We start from the raw sequence: 27,405 nt of genomic DNA on the forward strand, positions 1-27,405 counted from the left end.
GCTTTAATCACATCTGTAAAATGTTTAGACCATCACGCAATCATTCCTGGCTTACCGGTACAATAGATGATCGCCTTTCGCCCGGGCAGCCAGCGCGTAAGCGCAAATCGGTCGCATCCCCTGAAGGCGATGAGGATGTAGCTCATGCCTCACAATCAACACCCCAAAGAGCAAAGAAGACCAAACGAGCTCCTGAAATCATTGATCTCACCGCTAGCTCACCAGAACCGTCTCCTAGGAAGAGGGCCAAGCGCAACAGTGATGCGCCTGTAGAGGAGAAGCGTCTCAGGCAGTTCCGCACCAGAGCGCCGCAAAGCTATCTAGTCGTCAAGGAAAGGGCGCTCACACAGCGCCTCACTGTTCTCTCGCGCGAACGATGCGGTACCGAGGATATTCCTCAGGAGAGGGTCCGAATTGCGGGATCGACTGGTAACGTCTACACCGTTCGAATCGACCTTACACCTCGATGCGACTGCCCACATGCTCTAAAGGGAAATCAATGCAAGCACGTCGTATATGTCATGCTTCGCGTACTCAAAGCTCGAGATGAGACTGCATACCAGCTCGCGCTGCTCAGTTCCGAATTACGTGAGCTCATCCAGAATGCGCCGCCGATTCCAGGTGTCGAGACCAATGGCAAGGATGGAACCGAGACAGAAGGAGAAGACACGAACCGTAAGCCTATAGAAGGCGAGTGTCCTATTTGCTACGACGAGCTTGAAGACAAAGACCACACGGTTTACTGCAAGTCTAGTTGTGGAAATAACGTACACAAGGACTGTATGCAGAAGTGGATCGCCATCTCCATGGGCACAGCGACGTGTCCGTACTGTCGAGCCAAGTGGCCACAGGAGACTGGGCTGGAGGGCAAGCTGGGCGAAATTGACACGACGGGACTAGAGGTCAATGAGGATGGATATGTCAATGTTGCTAGGCAGCTCGGCTTGGATGGCGAGAGAGACTATTCGACATACCATCAGCGGTGGGTGCGCAGACAATGGGGATATAGTGGTGGTCGGGCGTCCAACCGTTATGACTATGGCGACTACTATCACTGAGAGCGGACGCTATTTAGAATTGCTTGTTGAGGCGGTACGTTGTATTTCGGGGTTTGTTGTAGTGTACTCAGGGTCAGATGCAGGTAGCCATGGGTAGCGTTGGACAATATGCTGTTCTTTGGAGGATTCCACTGTTTCCAGTACTGGAATCTATACGTTAACTTTGTGATTAAAACTACTCCAGAAGATAAGTCTACATCACGGCTGCATGTAGACTTTACAATTGGCGTATATGCGGCTGTATACGCAATATCGCCTCGGTATATCATCATGCCACAGCCCGCCGAAGAGGAGCCTACACCGTCAGCTTCCGATCCCATACAACGGCCCAGCCAGACATAACCCCCATGCTTATTCCTACCACCTACAGCATAGTCATCCCCATACCACACATTCCCATCCCTTAGGCTTACAGATCCGTACTCCTACTCAGCATAACATGCTCAAGATAACACCACCACCTACCAGATCACACGACGATGAAACCCCAAACCCCCACAGTAAGAAAACCAACACCTCAGGCAAGCAAGCAGGCTGACGGCATATGTAGCAAGCCTCCATCCTGCTCACTCAGACCCAGCGCACCAGAGTAGGTATGTGCCAACATCATGGTATAATACGTCTAGATAGGCACACTTCCTAACTGGTTGGCGTACCTCTTTTGCAGGCGCAAGACGCAACCCATCCATTTCGCTCTCCGTATCCCCCCATTCCCCAACTCCCCAAGGATTCCCCCACATCCACCCTCGCTAGGCATGCACCCCATCGTCTCCCACACCTTTGTCTCCAACCCGCGTACCTACCGTAATGTATAGTACCGGCATGTACCGTACCTTTCCCGCGAAGATCCCGAACAACCACCGGCCAAAAATTTCCCGCCCCTGGTTGCAAAATCCAAATGAAATAAAAACTACTCTTGGATAAACGGCAGCACAGGTATGTAGATGTGTCCGCGCGTCTCGCCCATGGCTAACGCCCATGTCTCACGGCTCGCTATTTTATCCCTTGTCTTGTCTTGCGCTGTCTTGCCCTATCCTAGAGTACAAATGTACCGTCCCGCGCCAAACCCTTGTCCACCTCCAACGCCCCACCCGCAATAAAACTCTCCTGCGCTGCGCGAATTAGCCGGCACAGGACAGGACAACGTGTCATGCCCTGGTGCCACAACATCTATTGCGCGGAGGACTGCGACTGCGTATGCGCGAGTGTGGTAGATGGCGTCTTGTATGACGTTTGGGCTATTTGGCGTTGAGAGTGGCGTTGCGAGGGTGTGGTGGTGAAGCTGGGGGTTGGGATTTTGTAATGCGAAGATGCACAGTACCGGTGCTGTAGTATTCGACTGTGTGTATACTAGGGATGGGATGGATGGGACAGGGCGGGTACCTGAGGCCATGGTATAATTACCGGGGGCAGAGTGGCGGGTATTGTACATACCATACATACCGTACCTACATAATACACACACAGGCACCCCCCCCCCCCACCCCAACACCGCCACCACAACCTCTCCCATCCACACCTCCCACCCCCCCCCCCCGGCCACCCAGCCAAACCCGCATCCTGAAACCAACACCCACGGCTAGAAATTACAGCACGAGGTTTTGATTCCCCAAATTACATATCCCAATGTTTGCGCGTGCTGGGCTGGGCGAGGCGAGTTGGGTTGGATTGTTGCGCGTGCGGTGCGGTTGGCAGGAGTGGCAGGATGGGATGGGACAGGGTAGGACAGGACAGGACAGGACAGGGGACGGGGGTTGCGGTAGTGGGCGGCTGGGTAATGCGTGGATGCATGTGTATGGGCAGTACAGGGTACGGTAGGGCAAGGGCAAGGGCAAGGGCAAGGGCAAGGCAGGGTACGGTACGGTACGGAAACCGAGGGATAGGCGGGGGGAAGAATATTTGAATGGGATGTTTTCTTGTTGGGTGTTTAATGCGAGTGGGGAGTTTGATCCAGTTATTTCGATCCTTCAACGCGAGGATTTTGTTTTTTTTTTCTGGGCCTGGATTTAGGTTTGCATGTTCAATCTCAATCTCGATCGGGGCCACGGAAGAAAAAAGGTGTTGCAGGGAAGATGGGTTGGATGAAGGATGGAAAAGGTCAATTTCAAATTGACTTGGGCCGGCCTAGAACGTATAGTTGAGACATGGACATTTCAAAACAAAACAGACTACAATGACATCGACAAACCGAACAAATCCAAAACATCAACAAACATGACATGGCACTTTCAAGTGAGGCAAAATAGAAAAATGGCGATACAGTTAAACAGCATAGTTTTGACATTGGTACAAGCAATGGAAAGGGCACACAGCACCCGAATTTGCGCACACGAGCTACAAAGGAGACGTTCCACCAACTCAATCCACCGTTCCTACAATGACATGCAAAACTTGGTCAAATAGACCGGATATCGCTAAAGTACCAACCCAACCCTAGATGACATCGACGCTTAGTAGCCGGCGCCGTAGTTGTCGGTGCCGTAGCCACCGTTACCGCTGAAGTCGGCGGGAGTAGGAGAGGGGCTAGCCTTCACACTGGAGGCAGATGAGGCAGCCTCGGGGACAGCGGGAACAGCAGGGTATCCGTTGCCATATCCGCCACTAGCGGTGCTGCTGGCAGCGGGGGAGGGAGTGGGAGCAACAGGAGTGCCGGCGTCGGTGACGATGGAGAAGGTGGGCAGCTGGCTGGTCTCGCTGGGCTGGGATGGGACACCAGTGCCGATGGGGTAGGTAGGCTTGGTGGAGGTCATGAAGCCAGTTGGGCCACCGGGGAAGGTGCCGTTGTTACCAGTGGGGTACAAGGGAGTAGGAGTGGCAAGAGCACCGCTGGGAACCTGGGAAGAAGCAGGGTACTCGGCCTCAGGTGTCTCATTGTCAGGTGTCTCATTCTCGGGAGTGGCGGGCTTGTCAGCAGAGGGGGTGGGAGAAGGTGCCGATCCCTTGGTAACGTAAACAGTCTCCTTTTCAGTTACAGTGACAGTGGTTGGGACACATTCCTCACCCTCACCCTCACTACCAGCTGGTGGAGTAGGGGCACTACCAGAAGGTCCAGAAGGAGCACCACCCTCAGCGCCAACGGGGACATCGCTGGAAGGAGTAGGCTTGACGGTGACAAACCTGGTGGAGGTGGAGGTAGACGAGACAGTGCGGGTGGACGTCGACTCCTTGTCTCCGCCAACGGGGTACTCGCCGTCAGATCCAACGGGCGTGCCGGGGACGGGAGTAGGCTTGGTCTCAGACGCAGGCGTGGAGGGGCTGGGAGTAGGCCTGCCAACTGTCACAACAACAGTGGTGTAGCGGGTAGAGGTGCTGGTGGAAACAATCTCAGTGGTGACTGGGTGAGCAGTGGAACCGATGCCAACGGTGTAGGTGAGAGTTTCAGTGACCTTGGTAACCACCTCGTCAACAGGGTACTGGGTTGTGACCTCAGAGACGGGGGTCGCCTCAGGGTTCTCGCCAGGAGGGCAGACAGTGGTGCCAACGGCAACAACGCTGGTGACATACTGGGTCGCCTTGGCAGGGCAGTCAGTGACGGTGGATGGGCAAGCAGTCTTGGTCATGACCTGGGTAGAGTAGATGGTCTTTGTAACCATGTCGCTCATGGGAGTGTCGGGCGATGGGGCAGATCCAGTGCCAGTGGGGTAGGCCGGGTATCCCATGCTGGAGCTGGCGCTCGCGGTTGCGTCCATGACAGGAACACCAGAAGACGGGACACCGCCAGCTGGACCGGAGGGAACAGCACCGGAAGGAATAGCGCTGCTAGAGGGGACGACGCCAGCGGGCACAGAGGGGACACCAGTTCCGGTCGAGGGAACGGCACCGGTTGGTACATCGGGGACACCGCTGGGTGGGTAGACACCACCGGAGGGGGTCACAGCAGGACCGGAGCTGGAACTGCTGCTGACAGCCGCCTCTGGGGTTTGCGAGCTGGAGCTGGAGCTGGCAGGAGGAGCAGCACCGTAGCCATTGCCGTAGTCGCCTGCAGCTGGGACGGAAGGCGTGGGGGATGGGGCAACCTCAGCTTCAGGCGTCAAGGGCGTGGGAGATGGGCTGGGCACAGAGCTCACTGCACCACTGGGGACCATTGGGCCGCCAACGGGATATCCATTGTCGATGGGGTAGGGGGCACCAGAGCCACCAGATCCGTAGGCACGGCGGACGTGGCGGTTGCTGCGTGCCTCAGCGGCATCGGCAGCGGCGAGGGCCATTAAGAAAGCGACGGTAAGCTTCATCATCGCGAAGGTTCCTTGGTCGTGAAATTCGGGTGGGTGTTGATGAAGACAAGGGATTCAATTACACGCTAAGTATGCAGTTGATCCAGGAGAGAGTGGCTGGATGTGTTCAAAGAACGGACACGTCTAAGAGAGACGAAAAGCGAGTGTGTTGGAAGGAATTGAGCCTTGCGGTTGTGGTAGAGAAGGGACTCATCGAGGGCATGGCGGGCAGTATATGAATGAGCGGCTGGTTCATCCGGGACGAGTGGGCCCAGGAAGCAATGGAGGCACAACAGCGCAGGGTTGGCCGGCCCCTGGGCGACTGGTAATTTCGTTCAGGGCCAGATGGTTGCAGGGACCAGTACAACAGCATCCTTAGCCAGGAACCGCATCATGGGTGTGCAGAGAAGCAGCCAGTCAGAGGGCAGGACTAGAAGGCGCAAAGCATGGTGCCGCCCGGCGGCCTGACACTTGCAGGTTAGCCATGTACCAACAGTCGCTGAGAGGCGGCCGGCATGTTGGAGTAGTCTGAGTCGTGATGGTAGTAGTGTGCTGTAGGTAGGTAGTGGCAATACTTAGTCTTGTAGGCTCTGGGTTGAGGGATGGTGCTGGCGCCTGTAGTAGTGGTGGTGGTGGTGGTGATGCTGGCAGTGGTGGTAGTAGTAGTGGTAGGGGTATTGGTGGTGGTGGTGGTGGTGGTTAGTCGTGGTGGTAGGTAGATGGCAAGTGATGGGGTTAGTCATGGTCGTCCACCCCTCACTTTGCGAATCGCTGTCCACTGCTCCCCGAAGCAGGCATACGGCCGTGCACCCTGCTTTCCATCTCTTCCTCTTGTCGAGTGTGCATGCTGCTTCAATTGCTGGCCATGACGAGATTGCGTTTCAAGGCGCTTGGCCAGCATAGCCCTCACCCATGCCGCTGATCCTCCTCTGTTCAGCGGGATTTGGAGCTGGGTGGCTAGCAGCATGCGCCCGTAGTCACAGTCCGCCCTGATTCCTGATGAATACATAGGTAGCTAAGCGACACGGGGAACGGCTGAAATGAGCTGAAATGAGCAGTCGCCCCCTTCACCCTTCACCGCCAACTCGTCGTCGTCGTCGTCGTCGTCGTCGTCGTGGTCGTGCAACAACCATGAAAAGGAAGAAGGGCATCGTAGCAAAAGACGTCGACGTCGAGGGTGTAGAGTCGGACTGGGAATGCGACAGCCTCACGCGGGGACGCTCGTGTTCGGGTTATGTGGACTTCTAGACGCCCCATTGGCGTGGTTACAACATTTGCAATTTCTCGATTGGCGTGATAAGAGTGGCAAAAGGTTCCGTGTTTCAAGTTGTGGACATGTCGGCCCCCCCCCTTCCCCTTCTCCTCTGCCGGTCCAAGCTTCGCTAACCTACGCTTATCTCGATCTGTCAAGATGCCACACGCGATTGGCTTTCTCCGCGCCCCCGAGACCGACAGCCGCACACACACTGGTGGACAATTTGTCGATAAGAGGGTGTGTATTGTATTATACTTTGCAACTGCCTCCATGTACTACATCACCATGGCTTCAGGCTGAGCCACGAGTGCTGGGTGCCTAGCATAGTAGCTATCAATCGGCTTTGGCTATGCAAGACCATCATCGTGCATCTAGGTACCTTCCGCTATGATGGCCTTTCCTCCTTTCACAGCCCAGCTCAACGGCCACCCGCCGAACGAAAGCCACAACCTTCTCTCAGCTCATCCTAGCGAGGCCACACCCGGCTGTCCATGCGCATCGGAGGCATGACATCGCGTCATTGCATTGACAAGTAGAGTACCCGCAAAAGACACAGCCACACACTCCTTGGATGGGTCGTCGACGTTAACACACCTACCGTTGGCAAACTTTTTCCATCGTCCCTTCACATGCCTCTGCTTTGTCGCAAGCCCCAACAGCCTCTCCCGTTTATGACGTACGGCTCGCCGCAATAAAGTTGCACTTCAACTGCATTTTCGACGGTCCCCTGGCAGCGGCTCATTTGCACAACCAAAACCTAAATGAGGCCCAGCCCCTCGTCCTGGTCTCTCAAAGCGTCGTCGTGCTAGCACCGCCTCAACAGTCACTAGAGCAGATCATTCGGAGATGAAGTATACATCAGTCACCTCATCGCGCTTCTTTCCATCATACGTTCTTTCCCTTTTGATCCTCCGTCCGTCGGGCTAGCCTATCAGGATGAAGGCTCCATTGGCTCAATATAGCATCATTGATATAATCCAGGATCACAAATCCCGATGAACATCGAGCCTTTGTCGTGAAGCATGTTTTACATAGTCGACGCCTATAGGTATTCCTCTTCACATGGGTCCACATTCTCTATCCAGTCCCTATCGCATATATAATATATCCAATGGACTGCCTCGTCTACCGATAAGCCTGGTCGGGAGCCCACTCCCCTCCCCTCCCAACGAGTCGAGGCATGAAATCTCCGCCCGGGCGGGGCACAGTTCTGAAACTACACAATGGAGAACCCACAAATTCATGAAGTCATGAATCTCCAAAAGCCAATCCGAATCCCTTCGCTGCCAGTATCCACACCAAGCTTCCTCTTCATTAATTCTTCATAACCCGGAATTCTAGAAGCTGTTTATTCATAACAGGCGGGGGATCCATCCTTTGTAAGGAACGCCACCTCGTTGATGAAAATTGCTCAGGACAGCTCACTTATGCTGGGTGGTGATGGGAACGTATTGCGAAACAGTGAATGACGTTTTCAGGTTGTGATGCTGGACTACGTGGTGTTTTCATCTAGCAATGCTAGACTGCGTGCTTTTTCATCCAGTAATGCTAGCATGCTGCGTTGTGTTCTCTCGAATCAGCGTCAACTGACAGCAATAGGTCTGAAGATACCATGAGGCCTCGCCGTGCCGACTCTGCTCGCTCTTCAACGGCAAATTCATCAACTGGACTCGGTCTCTGACCAGCGTATTCTCGCTTTGTAATTGGGCAATGTCTTTGTAGTTTGCGTACGCCCTCTCTCTTCGTAGTCCGAGTCGACCTTCACAACACTGCTGTCCTCACCGCCCCCTGGGCCGATGTGATGGAGCCTCCCTCGCGCATAACAGTTATCCAGTACCGTGCAGCAGAAATCCAAGCGCGCCACCCACACATCCCATGCGAATATGCTTGAATAAGTCGAGAGGTCGCAAAACTTGTCAAAGTGAGGAGCATTTCTCTTCCGCCTGGCCTTGACGCTATGCGCAGAATGGAATTGTGCTGGACTTGTATTCAGCAGCCAACTCAATTCGGGTGCACTTGATGTCGTGCGTCCAGAACCATGCCAGCACCACGGAATCACCAAACTATCCCGCGTTCTCGGTACCCCGACCCAAATGTACCTGCTGCCAAAATACCTGCATATCAAGCTGCAACGGGTATTGGCGTGGTGGTCACTGGTGTGCTTTGTGTTACCCCAGCCTCATGATACTTCATCAGACACGTTGTAGCCATCAGTCCCACACATGATTGGAAGCCAGTTGTCCAAGTGCCGTCTTGAGAACGCCTGCAAACACCTACCTCACCGACAACATGTTTCGTTGTTACACAGAGCCTCATTGCCAAGCGAGCTCACATTTTTGATTCTCGGCTGCCTCTCACCGCTCAAGACTCGCTGTACCTTGCTGCTTCCGGTCTGCGCAGTTGCCATCATCTCATGAAGCAAAGGCCGTTATTTCGAGTTGTTGTTGTAGCTGATAGGAGAGCAGAAGCATCTACCGGTATCCTAGCCAGGGCGTCTGAGGGAAAGCAACACTGGTGATTGCTTTGGTGGTATCGCGGCTTTGTTTCTTAGCAGCAACGATCCTGCCTTCCATGCTGTGCTTTGCATCTTTTACCACGTATCTTACTATTGCTGCTGCAACTATCTTTGTAGCCTGCCTTATGCGGTGTAAAGTTTGCTACGCACGTGTCTCTGTATTGCTTCGTCGCTTAGAGGCAGCTACTATCCAGCTGGATGATGCGGTTCGGCCTTGTGATACTTATCAGGTGACGAGCTTGGATGAGGCAGACTCACAGTAAGAGATGTATACGGTTAATTAGTGCGTGGTCACACGTCTCACTTGTGTTCCTGTTACTGAATGCCTATGTTGGTATCTACCTTGGTATCGCGATATATTGATATCTACCTCGATACCTACCCTAATCCCAATTTCAATACCCACCTTGATACCTACCTTGATGTCGCGAGATAGTGATACCACGCTCAATACTGACGTTGATACCCAACCTGATACCAAGGCGGATACCAAGGTGGGCATTGAGCATGGCATGAAGATGCAACTTTCCGCTAGTACCCATGACTGCCAAATACTTTACAGCATGCTTGCGCCACCATGTAGTGTACCAACAGTAGATCAGCGCTTTCACCAGAGCATCTGATTGATTAGACAATGGAAGAAGACCATTATCAAAGTGTCCTCCTCAACAAGCCCTGTCAACACCTCACCGATGACTTGTCTCATTGGCAAGCCTCCATCCCCACTGTCTCTCACCGCCCAAGACGTCCCGGCATCTCGTTGCTTCCAGCCTGCACAAGTACCGTCCTGGCGGCTAATCGGTCCCGTCCCGACATGATTGCCTGCCTACCAAGATCACCTCGCACCGCAAAACAGCGTGGATCCGTCACCGCCTGCGGGACACGTGACGCGCTGTTGCCCGAAGTCACGCCCAGGCGCACAGTCCACTTCCTGGGCCGCCGGAGTCCCGCCGGCCTAGCGCGACGCTAATTCCGCTGAGTCAGCTGGACCGCGCTAGAGCGTCCCCCTCGTCTATATAAACCCTCTGTCCCTCTTCCTCCTCTTCTTTTCCTCAGCTCGTAAGTTTCCTCTCCCACTAGACCCTACTCTCTTACCTCAGACTAACGGTTCCCAGTCTTTGCCTTTTGGCTTAGATCAAGTGTAGTATCTGTTCTTTTCAGTTTAATCTCTGAAATTGGCCTACGGGCCTTTCTTGATTATTCTTATTTTTGGACCTCGGTCGCAGCTCACTGGGCTTGCTCAGCGCTGCGACCACAGTGCCCCAGCTATTGCACTATCTGCTGGTTAGGCGCGATTTTTTCATTGAGACTTCTGGCTTGTCCAGTTGCTTGAGGAAGAAGTTTAATTGTTTTGATCGAGGCAGTGTTGTGCGTCCATGGCCGTCGCGGTCCAGGACGTTGCACGGAAAAATTTGTCGTCTCAGCCACGGTGCGCTGACGAGCAGTGTCATCAGACGATGTAACGATGCCCACGCTCTTTGCCGTCGGAGTTGTACATACCACCCACTGTTACCCCAACTGAGCTACTTAGCACAGCCAATGTCATAGAGACTTGCGCAGCTCGGTGCGGATGAGTTGGTCGACCCACAACTTTTACAAGGAAATGCGCGTGGCGATGTCGTCGGCCCGGGTTTCCCATATGCGAAGCGGTGATTGCCTCGTCAAGGTCACGGCCAAGCAGATGAGGCTTTGGTGGTGCTGATGTATCCCTACAACAAGCTCATGGCTGCTGGAAAGGTGGTATCAGCCATGCTCGATGCTGACAAGGACGAAGAGGTGGACGCATCAGTGGTTGAGAGCCTATTGTTTTCTCAACTAGAGTCCTCGAGTCCTCCGATGCATCATCCCCTCTGGTAGCACACAACCACCCCCATCTCCACCGCCACCGCATCTATTCACATTCCTCAACGCACCTCTTTTCAAATAACACTATTGTTACTGCGTATTACGCGAGGCCGCATCGACGATTCGCCAGCGTTGGCCCGGCAGGAGGCCTGCGGTTTACCGTGTGCGGACTCCCGGCTCACATGTGTAGATGGCTTAGCCGCCTTTGGAATCTCAAACAATACAACTACCGTTACCTCTTCAGTACAATTATCACATGCCCGCTGAATGCTTTGGGGTAATTGAAAGATATCATGTCTTATTGCCTTGGCCGACTACGTTACAGGCTTCAGAACAAAGTTGAGCAACCATAGGTAGATGCTATGCTACCCATATTGAAACCACAACACCCACCCTGCAATCAACCAAATGACAAGTGTGCATCACCAGCGCAGGACGTGTTCACGAACAATAGCTTTTCCACCACCACCCATCCGTGCAAGCCTTGCAGAGTCGGAAAACGCCTCGATGTCCGCCTTCACCGCAGCAGCCAACTCACGTGGTGGGAGTGCTGCCATGGCACCGTCTGGTGCGGGTGTCGGGTCCACGTAGAAACACAGATAGGCAAGACTGCCACTCTCCTCGTTCTTGAAGACGCGGACCTTTGAAATGAAGCGATTACCACCAAGCTGCGTCTTGTGCTGCATGAGAAAGTACCCAGCCCATCGTCCAACAGGCGATCCTATGTTTAAAAGTGAGCAAACGAACCCCTGCTCTGCTGTCGTGATGCAAACAACATACCCAACATAGCCTGTCCGGCTTCCGTTTCCATGCTAAATTCTACACCCGGCCATACCTTGTCCTGACCCTGCGGCGGGTCCAGCGTTTTGTATGCACGAGCAATCAGCTCTCTGGTTGTGGGGTTGAGGATCTGCGTGACGATCAGGTACTTGACATCTTTGTTGCTTGGGCCCGCGCGATTCCACATTCCCCAGGCAATGTCTGATATGGCGCGGAGATGAGGCAGTTCGGCGGTCGTTGGCTTGCGGCCCCATTCGACGCCGGCCGAGTAAGAGGGGGCTCTGACATTCATGAGGGCAATCATGCCGCCGGGGTTGACGATGAATTCAAAGGTTCCTGTTGTGGCCTGTTGTTGTTTGCAGTCAGTCGACGTCCACATGGAGCTGACTTATGAAGACGAACCCTATACTCCTTCCCACAAACATCATAGTACTGATTTGCATCACTAGGCAAGGTTCCGTCACCCTTCCTCTTGATTGCCGGCCCGTCCTGATGGTCTACCCTAAAGCCTACATTTGGCCCTCCATCCTTCATTGCCCTCGTGTCAAGGCCCAACTCGTCGAACGCGGGTTTGATATGATGATAGGCGTCGAAATCACAGTCCTTTTCAATCAGTTTGCTCAATGCGTCGTTGTCATTGTAGCCCCACTTCCTCAATTCTTCGCGCAGGTCGCCGTCAAACGGTGACTGTACCGTATCGGCGAAGTCGGGGTAGTCTTTGTAGAACCAGCGTGCTATGCTGTCTTTGGAGCGCATAGCGTTGTAAAGCTGGCGTCCATCGTTGACAGCCTTGTCCCATTTGGTGACAGTCGGGGCACGGTTCTGGATGGAGTTGGCAGGCAGAGAAACAGCGTTGGCGAAAGCGGACACGACGAAGAAAGCTATCATGGCGAGCTTCATGGCGGCTCGAAACGTCAACGGAGCGTGGTGTTATGTTTCGGGACAATTGTAGCTGGCCAAAATACCCTCTGTACTGAACGAACGCTCCGTTTGTACAGTGCTGGCGTGACGTGAAAGTGAAGTCCGGCTCGACTATGACTCTCCATCCCAAAAGCCAATTCACCGTGATTACTGGATGGAGTGCGACTGTGAGAGCGTGGTCATCTTAGTACGTACCTACTGTCGTCCATTTTGACTGGAATCAAGGCCGTCCACAACAACTTCCAACCGCAACGCAGACGGCCGTCGGGCCCATGACCCATGGCCCTAGGCCACTATTCGGATTCCTCGCCGCGGTCTTCAAAGTCAGCCAGTCTCAGTCCTTCGGCGTTGGCAAGAATGTTTTCGCTCTCAAGTATGATCGTATCTCCGAAGCCGCAATAGTGTACTGGCTCATCTGTAGCGTGCTCACCCTTGCCCTGATACTGCCATGTCGGAGATCGTATACTCCGCACATCTTTGCATACACTCTCCACGCTTTTGCCACTGAACGGTGCAGTAGGTTTGGGCGATTGGAAGCCAATGCGCTTCAATTCTTTGCACAGCGCACCAAGCAGCATGGAACCGCACTCGAAGGATCTGGTGATGTCGTACTCGCAACGCCAACCAGTGTTGAACGTTTCCAACCAGTAGACACCGGTAGATACTATCGCTTGGATAGTCAGAGAGCGGGTGCTCTCTATTCGTTCTGTGATGATTTGTTAGCTGGTTAATCACTCGCAAACCGGATTCACGTACCAAGAACAACCGAAGGTATGCCCAAACCCATGTCACGTACACAAGCCTCTTTACTTTGAAGTATAGTCTTTTCTGTAGTCTCCTTGAACTCTTCTGGTAGTTTGAATACCCAGGAAACGAGCATCCATAACATCAGGTCACGACAGTACTCCACGGGTACCGGGTAGTGTGTACGAACATGCGGAACCCATATCGATGCCAACAGGTCGAATGCCTCCCCACAGTTGTAGTAATCAACAAGCACGGCTACCTTGGCAAGCATTTCCAGTGACAACTTTTTCGGTACCTGTCTATGTCGAAGATGCAGAGTGTTAAGCAGGATGGCGAAAGCCTCAGGGTCCCAGTCAGAAGTCTCCAAGTTGTAATCTTCATCTTCGTTCTTTTTGCTTTCATCCAGAGATGTTAATTCCTTCCGAAATCTGGCTGAGGCGCTCATCAAGTGTCTTGAGGACACACGATACACGATTGCCGGGCCGACCCCGTCTCCTGCTAGCCCCTCGAAATCACTTTCTGCTGGGTTGAGGACTACACTCTCGCCTGCGGATTGCCGTTTCTGTCGCTTTGATATTGGTCGTCTGGCGACCTCTTGACTTCTCCTCCTCTTGTTCGTCAACATCTCCTGATGCACTGGACGCTCCTCCTCGACCACCGTGTCAGAATCTTCATCAGACGGACCGAACTCAACGCCTTCCTCAATGTTGCTACTCTTTCTACGATCAGTATGATCAGTATCGCGGTGCCAAACCGCAAACCTAGCACCTGGATTCGTCAAGGTCAATAATACATCCCCCAATGGGTCAATGATGATTGGCTCAGGCGCCATTTGTATCTGATCCTCTCCGGCGCTTGAGCCAAATAACCAAGCAGGGAAAAATCGCATGAACGATGCTGTTCAATCAGGTAAGGATGTGGTATATCGGAGATGTGAAAACCCTAGACGGTAGAACTGGTGGAGGAGAGGGACGTTCGCATGTCGAGGTTGGATGACGCGCGCCTGATCCGCGTTTTAGCTCTGACGCGTCCACGGGGCCCACTTCCCTCCTTCTCGCACGGCCATGAAGATGAAACTGAGCACGAGCACTCATCGCTCAGTCAACGGGTTCGTTGTCAACACGTTTAGACGACGCGAAATGGCTACTGTGTGATTTTGGGGACTGTCTTGCTTGATGTGTTGAGGTAAGGGTACCGGGTAGGTATAGCACGTATATATCGCTGTTTCGTGTCTTGCTGCGTTGGACTGGTCCATGGCTTTTTTAGTCAGGTCTAAAAAGGGATAGAAGTAGGGGCTTGATGAGTGAGGAAATGGACTTGCGATATGGAAGGAGGGGCTTGCATAATGTTTACAGTACGTCTGGACGTGTGTGCTATAGAATAAAGATGAAAAAATCTGGTGGGCCAGATTCACTATATCATACATCAAGCGTGCAATCCTTCTGCTCCCACAAGCGTTGGATCTGCTGAACTGACCACTTCGCAACTTGTTTTCTGCTTGCGAGTCCTCAAACTTGCCAGCGTCATTGTTGAAGTGTAGCAATCAGCAAGAGCTGCAGGTGTGCTCCGACTGAGAAGCATGTGCATGGAAGCACTGGTCTCGTTCTAGTTCGATGACTACCGGTACCCCATTCGAAACCATTCTGCCCATGGCCCGAATAAGGAAGGGTTTGGGAGAGTACCGGTACAACACCGACAGAGTCGCTTCGTCTGTATGTGTACCGTTACAATGGTCCCGCATTTTGCCTCCGCAATATGTGTCCACCAAAGCTTGTACAATGGGACAATCAAGTAGCATTCTCTCGTATGTGTAGTTACTTGGCGAGTTAATGCCCACATTTTACCTTGGGTGCGTGGAAGTTGCAGGCTGATACAACTTCACTCAGTGGTTAGCCTCGCGGCGGAACTTTGGGACCAAGAACCGGTCACCGAAGACGTATGCTCTCATACTGACAAAAAACATCTCGTATGACAATACCAGCGATCCGTGGTACCCAATTTTGGGTTTAACACCAAGGTTCTGACTCCATTCCGACGTGTTGCACGGTAGTCGTTGGATGTACAACCAATGGATGTGATGACGCACACTCGGTGTCCCCAGCCCATTTAGGTGTATTTCCAGATAGTAAGGATGATTTACTAATAGTTCAAGGTCTTGAAAAGAGGTGTTGCGGGCGTAGAGTGATAGGGATAAGGGTGAGACGGCTCACTGAGCACCGCTTTGATAGTTTCCGCCGATTGATGTAATCTTGCCTCACCCTAGCTAAGTAATTGATGAGTATATATATCGGCGTTGCGCCAGCCCTCCGATGGCGCGACCCATGGGGTGCAGCCGCATCAGCATACAAGTGCGTCTCCCTCCCCCTCCCTTTGTAGCCTTGCTGGTACACTAGTTGCTCCGCAGTATCAAGCCATGCAAATATAAGAATAGTTGATACTTGCTGCTAAAGCTTGAAGGCTTACGGTGGAGCTTGGTAGGCTTACTACTGAGATAAAGCAGGCATGTGGCATAGCAATGCTTTACTAGTTTTGGTGTTTGCAGTGGACGTTTTTGCCGTCAACCGCCCTGAAATAAGGATCAGCTCCCGGTGGAGGCGGATCCGGGTTCATGGCGGCCTCGAATTGCTTAACAGTGTGGGCTTTATACACTCGCCATATTGTGACTTCTAAAGCGCAATCGCACATTACGGCTGGAGATCCCTTGGGAGTAGTCGGTTTTGTGGAATATATAAGGATCTCTCGAGCTGCTCTATCCTTCAGGCATATAGTCTGAGGGAACGCTTTTGATAGCAGCGTCGAACCTAAGAGTAAATGCAGTTTTTTGGTCTTTTGTCTGTTCATCGCATGATATTCTGCAGTCCGGATCCCCTGGTGACTGCACCATTTGGTCATAATGTTGAATGAAGATCTGCCGACAGTCGTAGACCTTCCCAAAAGTGGCGAACGCAGAGACGCTAAAGAAGATGAAGGGCAGGTAGGATGATAGGTAGAGCATAGTAAGGATAGCCAAATCGAAAGAGGGTATTGAAGCTAGATGATTTGTTTATGCTTTCTACGTTCAGTGGCAGATTGTGTCTGCTCTATACCCCTATGCAACTACCTCTCCCCTCCTGCCTTCCCACCCCCACATCGTCTCGGTGGTACATTGGCGATACCACGGTATCAAGCCTGAGCAAATCTGAAGATTTTAAGTACTACTAAGCTTACTGCCGAAGCTTGATCCAACCTCAACCTTGCTCGTATTTTAGTGAGGAGAAAGGGGAAATGCTAATTGTCCTCGCCACAGTAGACTAATCGTCCTCACCCTTCCTACGTAGGTATAGCTGGGATATTAGTAGCTTAGCATGTGCGTAGATATACGCAATATACTATCTTACTAACGAGGGAGCAGCTTCATATATATTCTCTATCCTTTACCCTATGCACCCTAACCCTACAATGCCTACATACTCTAACCCTACATACTCTAACCCTACATACTCTAACCCTACCCCACCCTTACTCTAGGCACACCTTAATCCTAATTTAGAATAGACTAATTGTCCTTGCCATAACTGCCAAGTTATAGTGCTTTGTACTTTAGTTGCCTAGCAAGATAGTACTTAGCGCTATGTGAATTAATCTGAAATAGATAATACACAAGCAAGTATATAGGGTTAGGGTCTCCTATCTACGTAAGGCAAGGGTGTACTGTGTAGTAGGGTAAGGGATACAGAACAACATCACGAACAGGCAGCAGTAAAAGGAAACTAAACTTCAATGAGCCAGTAACTACAGCCGCCCCAGGTGTATCCTCAACTCAACATACCGTGTGAGTTGTTGGGAAACAGCAAAAGCCAAACGAGGAAGAAGCAATTATACTCTACCGCGTCTGTCATCCTTAGCAGTAACCCAAACCCAAGCTTCAGTAACCCAGCATCCACAAACGCCCCAGCTTTTGCGCTTCACCTCGTCTCTTGCTACCGAGGAAAACACAAACACAAACCCCAGTACACTTTCCACCTATACAAACGCCCCAAGTAGCCCCCTAAGCCCCTCAGCGAGCATAATATACAGACACCAGATATAATTTTAGACTTCACCAAGCCTCAAACAGCCAGAAATTAGCAGACAGCAACCACTTTGTTATATATCCAAACAATCACATCAACCTTCTCCAATAAATCTTTCTACAAGGTCATCTTCTCACTCTATGGTATATAGCCCCACCCTCTCCCCCTCTATCATGGCAGCTATCGTCTCAGTCTTGCTCATCCTCTGTCGTCAAGTCTCATGTTTTGGCAGCGAAGCCATCTCCAGGAGACCTGGAAGCCCCCTCCCCGCCTCAAAGATGAACCACATGTCCTTTATACCAGGTACCTGAGCGTTTCACCTTGTTCACGAGTTCGGTACTAGGCATTTGGTCCCTCATGTCCGCCTCCTCCCAGTCTGGGTCTAGGGCGATCTCGTCTTTATACTCTTCAAGTTGATCCACAGCCTTACACTTGAGAGCATGTCTCCGTGCCGCGACCGCAGCGACCAGGTCTCCAAGAGTCTCTCGCGTCTGGCGGAGCTGCCGAGTGGGTTTGGGTGGTTCTAAGGGTGAGCCTGCGTGGGTTTGTGGTGAAGAGTCGTCGGTTCGGAGAGTGAAGGAGTGGTTTCCGTAAGCATCGCGATCGTTGCCAAGCGGAGAGGATCGGGTTGAGTCGAAGATGGTCCGACTACAAGGAAGGTAGGAGAGGTCGGGCCTGCGCCTGGGAGAAGAGGTCTGACGTTTTTGGCCCTGATATATTACCTGCTCCACAAGTGCAGGTTTGCTGCCTCGAGCAAGCCATGCCTCTACCCTAGCATCCTCATCGTCTGCGGATGATTTGCCACGAGTAGATGGTGTGCGGTCGTCATTGCAGCCCAAGGTCTTACCGTCACTCTTTGGAGCTTCAGTGGAAGCGATAGGGAAGTATGGAACGGCGGTGGAATGTTGGTGAGAGTGCGTTTTGCGTCGTCGAGTCCAACGCAGGAAGCGCTCGATTGAGCTGGATGCCCTCATACGCGCAGCCCACCCTGCCAACTTCGTATCTGCGACCACTGGGATACGGCATAGATCTGTCGCTGAGTCGAGAGCGTCGCGCTTTTGGGAAGAGAGAGAAGAAGAATAAGGACAAGGAGAAGAGGCAGACATGATCATAACCCTCAGCCGTACTGCCTCGAAAAAGAAACTGCAGATATCGACAAGGGTAACAGTGATATCAAGGGAACAGCAAAGCGAACAAAGGCCGTAAAAGTACCATTGCTGGCGTTTGAAAGACTGTAAAGTAAAAAGTAGGTGGAACGGATTTCGTTTGGTTTGCAAACGCAAAAGGGCAGGAGGGCGGTCAGTTGGCCAACATCAGCGGTGACAGTGACAGTCAAGGTGACGATGAGGAATTTTACAGCATCTCAAAAAAACTTTTGTCCTGCATGGAGTACAAGCGGTGGATAAGAGTATCAGACGTATTCACACTCGAATGCGCAACCCAAGTCAGGAGAAACAAGTCACTAATCCCTCCAAGGTTCTAAGTTTGCGGCACCAGCAGACCTACAGGGGGCGGCGGACAGAGGGACTGTGACGGTTCAGTTGCCTTTCGAATGAGGCGTAATTGAATATGCTAAACTATGGAATGTCATAACCTGAGAAGCTGGGTGAGAGCCAAAACGCACTAAAAGCTCCCAGGGTGGCGATACTATGGTGTATATACATCGACATGAATAATGAAATGGGGATCGCTCGCGGACAGGTCCTCTCCTATTTGTGCTTCGATCCGAAGATATTACTCTTCCTCTTTCACGGGAGCTTTATTACAACTCCTCCCTTTGTAAGGATTACAATGATGATCCAATCATTGCCATTGCTCTCTCACTCCTCTTCTTGTATCCTCTGACCCTCATTCTTCAGCTTCTGATGCACAATCTTTAGGGATTCAAAAGTCATCATGGTCGTTACAGCTGCAGGGACTGCGCGAACCATGTTCGTTCCCATGCCGTTATAGAAGGCTCTCCAGCCTTCCTCTTGCAGGATTACTGTGCACGTCTTGATGACGCCACGATATCGTGGTATATTCACCATGCCATCCGACGAGGATGTACCTGGAGGTCGAGTATGGTAGCCCGGTCCGCTATGTCCTCCCCTGAAAGATACATTGTCATGGGAGGTAGTTGGTAGTGATCTTTGCTGCGTTTGCAGTCGGGTACGCAGAACTTCGTGGGGATAGGTCGCCGATGTCGCCGTGGCCTTGCTCAGCACGGTTGCCAATGCAATGCCCCACCAGTGCACGTCTTCCGACTTGACGTCTGTTTGCCCCATTTCGAGACCGGTAAATTTCTTCTTGAGATACTCGTACAGAGGAAACTGGATAGCGACGTGGGTAAGTCCGAGCAAGGCGGGCGTGAGGCCCGAGTAGAAAGACATGATGCCCTCCTTGGCGTACATTTTGCGAAATGCGTCAAATGTGTTTTTGTAGTGCCACGGGGGACGATGGTCTTCGGATGCGCGGGCGCTGACTTGGGACATGAGTCTTGTCTTGACAACCCAGATGGGGTTTGTAACGAGCGTTGAGCATCCTCCCGCGGTGAGGGAAGCAAGTGTCCGTGCAAGCCATTTGTTATCTGCATGACAAAAGCTATCAGTGATGTCTCGGCAAAGACAGCGCGAGGCTACCCACCCATCTGCGGATTCAAAAAGTCCTTTGTGTACTCGTACGTGCTCATGTAGACGGCCCAGGTGGGAATGTAGCCCAGCAACATGGGGCCCAGTCCTCGATACAAGCCTCGAATGCCATCCTCGAGCCAGATGACGCGGGCCGTACCCGTAAGGCCTTTGTAGACTGCGCGCGTAGGCCCCGTATAGGTGCGGGGACGGAAGGAGCCCTGGGCCTGAAGACGGGTCTTGATCACATCGAGCGGGCACGTCACGATGCCCGAAGCCACACCTGCAGAGGCGCCACACAGGGCGTTGACCGGACCATCTGGCGTGTTGGCGACCTTGACGGCGAGGTGGCGCAGAGGCGAGCTCCAGGTCGCAGACGTGTGCGGGGTGGTGGCCATGTCGCGTGCTTGAGCAGCGATGACCGAAGGCGCATACCGGTCGGGGGCTCCAGTTGGGGACGGCGGCGCGGGATCGGTTGGTGACATTTGGGGGTCCTGGTGGGAGGCATGTTAGAAGAGCGTCGCTTCACTCCATGGGTTGTTGTGTGGTAGGTTTGTGCAGGTTCTGAAGACAGTCTGCGACTGAAGCAAGGTCTGGGTGTCTGGGTGTCTGGGTGTGTTGGGTGGAAGTGGGAGGAGGGGTCGAGCTTACAGGCCGTCGTCCCCTCTGCTGCAGTGCGCCTCAGTGTGCGGAAGCCCCGCAGCACTTGAGTGACACAATGGCTAGCGATTGTCCGGCTCCATTGACATGCGGCGGCAGGACAGAGGCGAGGGGAGCGGGCTATGCGTATCCTGAGGCTGCTGCAGTGGCCAGGCTTTTTTGTTTGTTTGTTGTACTGCGATGGGGGGGAGGGGGGAGGCGTTGGTGTAGGGGGGAAAGCTTTGGAGATCTGATCTGGGTTTTGGTGGGTTGGTTTCGGTGTTCGGGGGCCGGAGGCGGGCACACAAGCAGTCGCCAGTCGCCAGTCGCCAGTCGTCAGTCGCCAGTCGCCAGTCGTCAGTCGCCAGTCGCCAGTCGTCAGTCGTCCGTCAGTCAGTCGCGGCTCCCATGGCTTGCTTGCTCCCTCGTCTCTAAGCCGGCGGCTATTGTGTGCAAGTGCGTGTGTGCAAGCGCGTGTGTGCAAGCGTGTGTGCAAGCGCAATGGCTCATGTGTGCTGACTCACCCAGGCTTCCCCGCCGACGGGCCTGCCCAGCCTATTGGACACCACCACTTTTGCATTACCGCTACCATCTCAACCTCAGCACTTCCCTTGCCCAACGCTCCGCCCGCCCAAAACCTGCCATTGCCGACTGCATCCCCCCTTTTGTCCACCGCGCACCGCCGCCCACCACCTGCAACCATGTCTGCGCCTTCCATCGCCCCCTACATCGCCAAGCGCCCATGGCTCCAGAAATGGGTCGCCCCCCTCGCCAAGTGGTACGCAAATGCTGCCGGATACAGGCAGCTCGGTCTGAAGTACGCTGCCCTCGATCCCTCCCCAACCCCTCGACGTCGCATCAATTGCTTTACTGTGGGAATTCTGGGAGGATACAGAGGGGAGGGACGGCCATGGCTGTTATGAATGGATGGGCTGACAGGATGTACCTTGCAGAGCCGATGACTTGCTCCCGGAGGAGAACAGCGTTGTGCAGATTGCCCTGAACCGTCTCGGACCCCAGGAAGCCTATGACCGTGTCTTCCGCCTGCGCCGCGCCATCCAGGTACTACAGACAGCCCAGCGAGGACACTGCCTAGACATGACTAACACCACACAGCTCTCCATGTCCCATCAGCTTCTGCCCAAGGAGGAGTGGACCAAGCCAGATGAGGTGAGAACAGCGCCCTTGATTGCCCAACCCGACCAGCTAATGGCCCAACAGGACTCTCCATACCTCTCGAGCCACATCAAAGTCATCGAGGCCGAGATGGCTGAGCGCGAGGATCTCGAGTCGATGATCGTATCCAAGAGGGCCAAGAACGCAGTCCCGAAGGGTCACTAGACGATGTACATAGTGGGAATCATGGGACGGTTTTTGGAGCCCAAGGAGCGAGTCTGACCAATGTGCAATAGATTGTATACCACCAACATCTCTCATATAAGAGCCATGTCCATTGAAGAAAATCCTTGGCATCCTTGTCTTTAGTTCGCATCCTCTCAACTATCCTCGCGATGCAATTCCTATTCTCTCACTTCTAGGTTTCGTTTGGATGTTGGTCAGAAGCATTGACGACATTTGGTAACGGAGCAGACTGAGCATTTCCAAGCTGAGAGTGCGAGAGTGCAATAATGTCCACAGCAACTGCTCTTCATCTCTGAAACTCCACACAATACCTCTGAACTGCAACCAGGTCAAACCACTTTGGCATTGAACTTGAGCACTAGATCAAGAAATATGGTCTTCACTCGCAAGGATTACCGTCACTTTGACATGTGAAGATGAAGCATTGTGACGACTAATGTCGCAGACTGTCAAGATCCAGAACCTGGACGCTATATCCGGACCGCGCATTCACGTGCACAGGCGTCCGGCCCAATTCAGGTTCCCCGCGTCTCGCGTCCAGCCTCCATGGCTCATGCACGATCAAATAACCAGACGTTTATGCTTCGAATCACTAGACTCATCGTCAATAACTGGACCCGTGTCGTATGTCGTGCTCATCCTAGACACTGCCCATTGTACTGACCGTGACGTCAGACCTTACGACCTCCTTTCACACACCACGACATGTCTCTCAGGCGCTCAGCGAGAGTGGCAAGTACCACCAAGCCATCTCCTTCGGATCCAGAATCTAAAAACGTAGCTGCAAAGTATAAACAAGCCGACAAACCCGTTGCGCCACCCAAGAAGCGCAAGGCAAAGCTACTCCCTTCATCACCACCCCAAGTACCACAAACTCAAACCAGTGAACCATTAAACGAAACCCTACCCAGCAGTACATCCACTATTCCAGACCCTCCAACAACACCTTTACCCAAAAAACGCAAAACAAAAGCTACAAATGGATCCCCCACCAAACCACCACCACCCTTCACACTCACCCCATCAGGCGCGACCCTCCTCCGTCCAGACCCCGCCCTCACCACGCTTCCCACTTCAACCCGCCCCGCAGAACCACACGTCACCAACGCCACACTCTCCACCCCCAATGGCTCCCATGTCGTCGCATACCGCAGTTCCCCCATCAAGTCCGACGACACCTCCCCCACCAAACGCCGCAAGGCCAGGGAAGTCGTTCCCCCTGATGTCGGCGCGCTCCCGGCCGCAAGCACAAATGTGCAGCAGCTGCTGAAAGACGCAGAGGCGCATCTGATCAGGACGGACGAGCGGCTGCGGGTGCTGGTGGAAAAGCATCGGTGCGAGATGTTTAGCCCCGAGGGGTTGAAAGAGGTGATTGATCCGTTTACGGAGTTGAGTAAGGGGATTATAGGACAGCAGGTATGTATATTCGGGGAAGTTCGAATCATTAGTTTTCACATCAGTGGTCAAAGTGTATCTGTGGCAGATATACATTTACATTGACTCGCACGTTATAAACACCACCATCATCTTGTAAAGCATACCTACAACAACAAAACCTAGCACACACCACCACCCCCAGACTAACACCACCCCACCCTCCCAGGTCTCCGGCCAGGCCGCAACCTCGATCCGCCAAAAATTCACCTCCCTCTTCCCAACCACACACCCCTCCTTCCCCTCCCCCTCCCAAGTCCTCGCCCTCGACCTCCCCACCCTCCGCACCGCAGGCCTCTCCCAGCGCAAAGCCGAATACATCCACGGCCTGGCTGGGAAATTCGCCTCGGGGGAGCTAAGCGCCGCGATGCTCGTGGGCGCCAGCGATGAGGAGCTCGTGGAGCGGCTGGTGGCGGTGAGGGGGCTGGGTCGGTGGAGTGTGGAAATGTTTGCGTGTTTTGGGTTGAAGCGGATGGACGTGTTTAGTACGGGGGATTTGGGCGTGCAGTAAGTTTTCTGGGTTTTTTTTTTGAATGTTTCTGCGACTTTCAGGGTGTGGGATTTATTTCTGCTTCCATGATGAGGTTTTTGTGTACATGGGATTGCACACTATGATACTGAGACGAGGCAAGGCGCTCATTCTGGCGCTGGGAAGGGAGAGCGGACAGACTGGATCAGGGGCTAACGGATAAACAAACAGGCGAGGCATGGCAGTCTACATGGGCCGCGACGTAAACAAACTAAAGTCCAAGGGTGGGAAATGGAAGTATGTCTCCCCGTACCACCTCACCCCTCGACCCATTCCAATACAATCACCACCACCACCACCATCATCATCATCATCACCACCACCACAACCACCCATTCCCACCATTCACTCACCGCCGGAACTCTCCCACCCGCTCCACGGGCACACGACCGCTCCGAAAGGAGTTCAAACCTAGCTCGATCGTGCATGCAGCGCTGACCTTCTCCCCTTGTACCATACAGATACATGTCTGAGCAGGAGATGCTGGACATAGCCTCCAAATTTTCACCTTACAGGTGCGTGCATCTGGGCCGTCCCTTTGTTACTGTGTTACCAAAGCTAAGCATGTTTTAGGAGCCTCTTCATGTGGTATATGTGGCGCATTGCAGATGTTGACGTTAGTGTGATGCAAAAGTCGTGAGGTGGATGGCGTACGAGAAGTATTAGGATTAAGATCGCTTTGGAGACGCATATAGAGGATCGAGGTGGCTGTAGGATGCCCATGGATTGTGGACTCTAGCGGTGTGTTTGAGTGATTGTGTGGACGAGGGTGTGTGGGTGTGACTAGTTGAAGAGTAGTAGGGTTACAGTAGTACGTTGTGACCCTTGTTGCGCTTTCTAACAATACCGCACCGTACCGCACCCGAGCGAGTGCAGCGAGTTGGTCGTAGACAGGACGAATTTGGTCATGACCAGGCCGTAGATAGTACAGGCACAAGTCGAGCTTTCCGTACACGCTTTAGGCGCTTCCCCGTATATGCAGTGCGAGCAACGAAAAGCCCCACTAACGATAGCTCCTGACGGCGAGAGTCCGCAGGAGTGGGCCAAGACATGTCAATGCAAATATCGCCACTCTACCTCCGGGGTCAGTACGGATTATCCTTGCGATGTACATGCGGTTATGACGGATGGCAAGCGCCACCATACGTACTCTTTGCATATTGCATAGGGTACTGATGCGCGCTTGAGGTCGGATCCAGCTTTGTGATGATAGACGTTGAGATGGATGCATATGTCATACAGTAACGGCGCCTAGTTCCAGAACATGCTCATCGATTGGGGTCGCATGTGCGTGCACATTCCTCGCCTTTGCTCGTGTGATCAGGCGCCCCACGAGTCAATTGACTTGAGGAGGAGCTATCTTCCAATGCTGCGAACGTGTGTCAACACCGAGATGCAGTGCACCGCTGATTTCGCCAGGCAAGGCCGAGCACTACACTCCTCACTTTGACTCCGTTTTGTGTACAGACTACTGATCGTGGATAAACCAGTAAGGTGCCGTGTCACCTCTGTTCACAACCAGGGAGAAAGGTCCGCAGCCATTTGGGTGGAACGATGTCGTAATTCTTGCAGGTCAATTAAAGTTGACAGTTGGTGACACGGTAAAAATCCGGCTGCCTCCAAGGCGATCTAAACTTGCTTTCGATGTGAGCAGAGATAGCAGACGGAGCACACGTAGGGACCCGTCAGGTCTGAGGAGACTTCGATAGCCGTCGAGGGGAGCGGCCTGTCGGAGATCGCAACCATGTATCTCCACAGCAAGGATCGAGCGCTGAGATGACTGGCTGAGAGATAATCGCCGCATCAGAGTGGAGACGATCCAGGATAAAAAAAACACCGTACGTGGAGTATGGATACCATTGTGTTACGACATATTGCAAAGTGTCCCAGCACTTGCAGCCGTGAAGTCGCGGGTCCGGGAAGAGGAGCGCCCTCAACGCCAGATGGATTACGTGCACTAAAAAGATAATGGATTACATGGACGGGAGGATGTTGAACCTACGACTGATGTGGTACAACACGATATGACGTGCATTTGGAAACGGAATGCAGCGCCTGACAAAATCGACCTCGCAGAAGATGTGCCGAGCTTCGATGATCATGGTCGCACAAGTAAAATCCCCTGCTATTCTTCCTATGGTTCAGTTGGAATAACTTAGCAGCGACAGCTTCGATGAAGTGCTATGGTCTCGGGCAAATCGAGAATGGCGTGGGCATCACTTTTGCACCCGCTTCAAATGGTCAAGAAGCAGGCAATGTAACGTCGACGGAGGACAGTCCCGTGAGGAATGCAAATATGGAGCCAGACCAGATACAGTCAAGAGGCGCTAGTGCGGCTTTTCATCGACACCGTAGCGTTGTAGTATGTGTGTGCAGTTCCCAATTCAAACCACGGTGAGGCGTTCATGACCACCGGCCTTGGAGATATCTGATTTGTGACAGGAACCTGGCCATGCGCCATTATCTTTGGTGAGCAGTCGCCAACAAATCGCTTTGTGATGTCGTGACTCTCAACACGTCTTCATCGTACGAGGAAAGCCTATGCAAGTGAGTGCACCTTGCCATGTCGGGCTTTGTGAGCATCACGAGACATTGCAAGGTGTCTGAGACGTTGAAGATGTTTGTGTTGATGTTATGCAGAGGTGCATTATAGAAGGTGCGCAAGCGATGGCAGACAATGGAGCATCTGGTGTATGGCCTATGCAGGGTGTGCGATACAATAGAAAAGGCGACCGTATCCATCAAGAATCTGAGCTTGGATGGCGGGAGATGAGCTAAGAATATAGAAGATGGAAAAAGGCGCTTGGCAAATGTACCAGTAGGTGAAGAAGCTCTTTTGGCTACTCCTAGTATAGGGCGAGCTTTGAGGACCGATAAGCGAACCCTGTCATTCGACCGGATGTTTACCTACCCAGCAGGCCTCGTAAGGGGATTTGAAATTGGATGATGACACCGGGTGCGGCCGGAAAGGGGCAGAAGGAGAAGGCAACAAAAGGAGAGAAAAGGCTGATGCGGTGGACAGACAAATTTGCGAGCGATTGACCTCGACAGAGTCCTTTATGGCGTACCTAGAGTTGAAGGGTGGTGCGGATTGGGGGGGGGGGAGAGGAGGAGCTTGTGCTTGATGAAGAGGATTTTGGTGGGATAGCTCAATGTCCGGCTCGCTTACCCAGAAGGGCAGCAGCCACCCAATTATGGAACGAGCGTGTTGCAGGTTGCAGGGATGGAAGGGGACGCGCAATCCTCTCTCTCTCCATTCTCGCCGCATGAGTGGTGTGCTGGGCTGCTTTTGGAGGGTTTCAGCACCCGCATCGCAGCCTTGTTATTTGTCGCAAAACGAGTCTTCTTGCTTCACAGGTATTATGCCATGTTTTCGTAGTAGGTCGGCATGTGCATGACATACTATCGTGGTACGTGATCTACTGGCATTCTCCATTCCCGGGAG

General features: G+C 52.9%; 14 protein-coding genes across 14 annotated transcripts; 8 read left to right on the plus strand and 6 right to left on the minus strand.

Moving 5' to 3' along the window:
- Window positions 1-20: 20 nt before the first annotated feature.
- On the plus strand, window positions 21-1,058 carry IAQ61_000384 (uncharacterized protein; the record flags this gene model as incomplete). Its single annotated transcript, XM_003835523.1, has 1 exon — window positions 21-1,058. The coding sequence occupies one exon, from the start codon at window positions 21-23 to the stop codon at window positions 1,056-1,058; it is 1,038 nt and encodes a 345-aa protein (XP_003835571.1).
- Window positions 1,059-1,497: 439 nt separating this feature from the next.
- Window positions 1,498-1,873, plus strand: IAQ61_000385 (uncharacterized protein; the record flags this gene model as incomplete). Its single annotated transcript, XM_066094650.1, has 3 exons — window positions 1,498-1,558; window positions 1,609-1,651; window positions 1,726-1,873. 3 exons carry the CDS (start codon window positions 1,498-1,500, stop codon window positions 1,871-1,873), a joined length of 252 nt encoding a protein of 83 aa, XP_065955503.1.
- Window positions 1,874-3,508: 1,635 nt separating this feature from the next.
- IAQ61_000386 (uncharacterized protein) lies at window positions 3,509-5,293 on the minus strand (the record flags this gene model as incomplete). Its single annotated transcript, XM_066094651.1, has 1 exon — window positions 3,509-5,293. The coding sequence occupies one exon, from the start codon at window positions 5,291-5,293 to the stop codon at window positions 3,509-3,511; it is 1,785 nt and encodes a 594-aa protein (XP_065955504.1).
- A 71-nt stretch (window positions 5,294-5,364) lies between these two features.
- Window positions 5,365-5,975, plus strand: IAQ61_000387 (uncharacterized protein; the record flags this gene model as incomplete). Its single annotated transcript, XM_066094652.1, has 2 exons — window positions 5,365-5,503; window positions 5,860-5,975. 2 exons carry the CDS (start codon window positions 5,365-5,367, stop codon window positions 5,973-5,975), a joined length of 255 nt encoding a protein of 84 aa, XP_065955505.1.
- Window positions 5,976-8,187: 2,212 nt separating this feature from the next.
- IAQ61_000388 (uncharacterized protein) lies at window positions 8,188-9,586 on the minus strand (the record flags this gene model as incomplete). Its single annotated transcript, XM_003835526.2, has 2 exons — window positions 9,461-9,586; window positions 8,188-8,504 (listed from the first exon to the last, which is right to left on the minus strand). The coding sequence occupies exons 1-2, from the start codon at window positions 9,582-9,584 to the stop codon at window positions 8,188-8,190; spliced, it is 441 nt and encodes a 146-aa protein (XP_003835574.1). The 5' UTR covers window positions 9,585-9,586.
- Window positions 9,587-9,676: 90 nt separating this feature from the next.
- Window positions 9,677-10,012, plus strand: IAQ61_000389 (uncharacterized protein; the record flags this gene model as incomplete). The annotated part of the gene is made up of 1 exon (XM_003835527.2): window positions 9,677-10,012. The coding sequence occupies one exon, from the start codon at window positions 9,677-9,679 to the stop codon at window positions 10,010-10,012; it is 336 nt and encodes a 111-aa protein (XP_003835575.2).
- A 1,297-nt stretch (window positions 10,013-11,309) lies between these two features.
- IAQ61_000390 (uncharacterized protein) lies at window positions 11,310-12,567 on the minus strand (the record flags this gene model as incomplete). Its single annotated transcript, XM_003835528.2, has 3 exons — window positions 11,310-11,608; window positions 11,668-12,013; window positions 12,070-12,567. 3 exons carry the CDS (start codon window positions 12,565-12,567, stop codon window positions 11,310-11,312), a joined length of 1,143 nt encoding a protein of 380 aa, XP_003835576.1.
- A 314-nt stretch (window positions 12,568-12,881) lies between these two features.
- Window positions 12,882-14,224, minus strand: IAQ61_000391 (uncharacterized protein; the record flags this gene model as incomplete). Its single annotated transcript, XM_003835529.1, has 2 exons — window positions 12,882-13,294; window positions 13,345-14,224. The coding sequence occupies 2 exons, from the start codon at window positions 14,222-14,224 to the stop codon at window positions 12,882-12,884; spliced, it is 1,293 nt and encodes a 430-aa protein (XP_003835577.1).
- A 2,019-nt stretch (window positions 14,225-16,243) lies between these two features.
- IAQ61_000392 (uncharacterized protein) lies at window positions 16,244-16,536 on the plus strand (the record flags this gene model as incomplete). Its single annotated transcript, XM_066094653.1, has 2 exons — window positions 16,244-16,309; window positions 16,342-16,536. Coding segments are annotated over 2 exons (261 nt in total), but the record flags the coding sequence as incomplete, so codon positions are not given.
- Window positions 16,537-17,659: 1,123 nt separating this feature from the next.
- IAQ61_000393 (uncharacterized protein) lies at window positions 17,660-18,499 on the minus strand (the record flags this gene model as incomplete). The annotated part of the gene is made up of 1 exon (XM_003835532.2): window positions 17,660-18,499. The coding sequence occupies one exon, from the start codon at window positions 18,497-18,499 to the stop codon at window positions 17,660-17,662; it is 840 nt and encodes a 279-aa protein (XP_003835580.2).
- A 708-nt stretch (window positions 18,500-19,207) lies between these two features.
- On the minus strand, window positions 19,208-20,481 carry IAQ61_000394 (uncharacterized protein; the record flags this gene model as incomplete). Its single annotated transcript, XM_003835533.1, has 2 exons — window positions 19,208-19,956; window positions 20,013-20,481. 2 exons carry the CDS (start codon window positions 20,479-20,481, stop codon window positions 19,208-19,210), a joined length of 1,218 nt encoding a protein of 405 aa, XP_003835581.1.
- An 855-nt stretch (window positions 20,482-21,336) lies between these two features.
- On the plus strand, window positions 21,337-21,976 carry IAQ61_000395 (uncharacterized protein; the record flags this gene model as incomplete). The annotated part of the gene is made up of 4 exons (XM_003835534.2): window positions 21,337-21,452; window positions 21,589-21,697; window positions 21,752-21,805; window positions 21,857-21,976. The coding sequence occupies 4 exons, from the start codon at window positions 21,337-21,339 to the stop codon at window positions 21,974-21,976; spliced, it is 399 nt and encodes a 132-aa protein (XP_003835582.1).
- Window positions 21,977-22,543: 567 nt separating this feature from the next.
- Window positions 22,544-24,600, plus strand: IAQ61_000396 (uncharacterized protein; the record flags this gene model as incomplete). Its single annotated transcript, XM_066094654.1, has 6 exons — window positions 22,544-22,621; window positions 22,673-23,413; window positions 23,601-23,938; window positions 24,132-24,197; window positions 24,422-24,475; window positions 24,534-24,600. The coding sequence occupies 6 exons, from the start codon at window positions 22,544-22,546 to the stop codon at window positions 24,598-24,600; spliced, it is 1,344 nt and encodes a 447-aa protein (XP_065955507.1).
- Window positions 24,601-26,133: 1,533 nt separating this feature from the next.
- On the plus strand, window positions 26,134-26,433 carry IAQ61_000397 (uncharacterized protein; the record flags this gene model as incomplete). The annotated part of the gene is made up of 2 exons (XM_066094655.1): window positions 26,134-26,354; window positions 26,403-26,433. The coding sequence occupies 2 exons, from the start codon at window positions 26,134-26,136 to the stop codon at window positions 26,431-26,433; spliced, it is 252 nt and encodes an 83-aa protein (XP_065955508.1).
- Window positions 26,434-27,405: the final 972 nt, after the last annotated feature.

The sequence above is a fragment of the Plenodomus lingam genome (genome assembly GCF_022343315.1).
Source record: "Plenodomus lingam strain CAN1 chromosome Unknown contig_1, whole genome shotgun sequence".
NCBI lineage: Eukaryota > Fungi > Ascomycota > Dothideomycetes > Pleosporales > Leptosphaeriaceae > Plenodomus > Plenodomus lingam.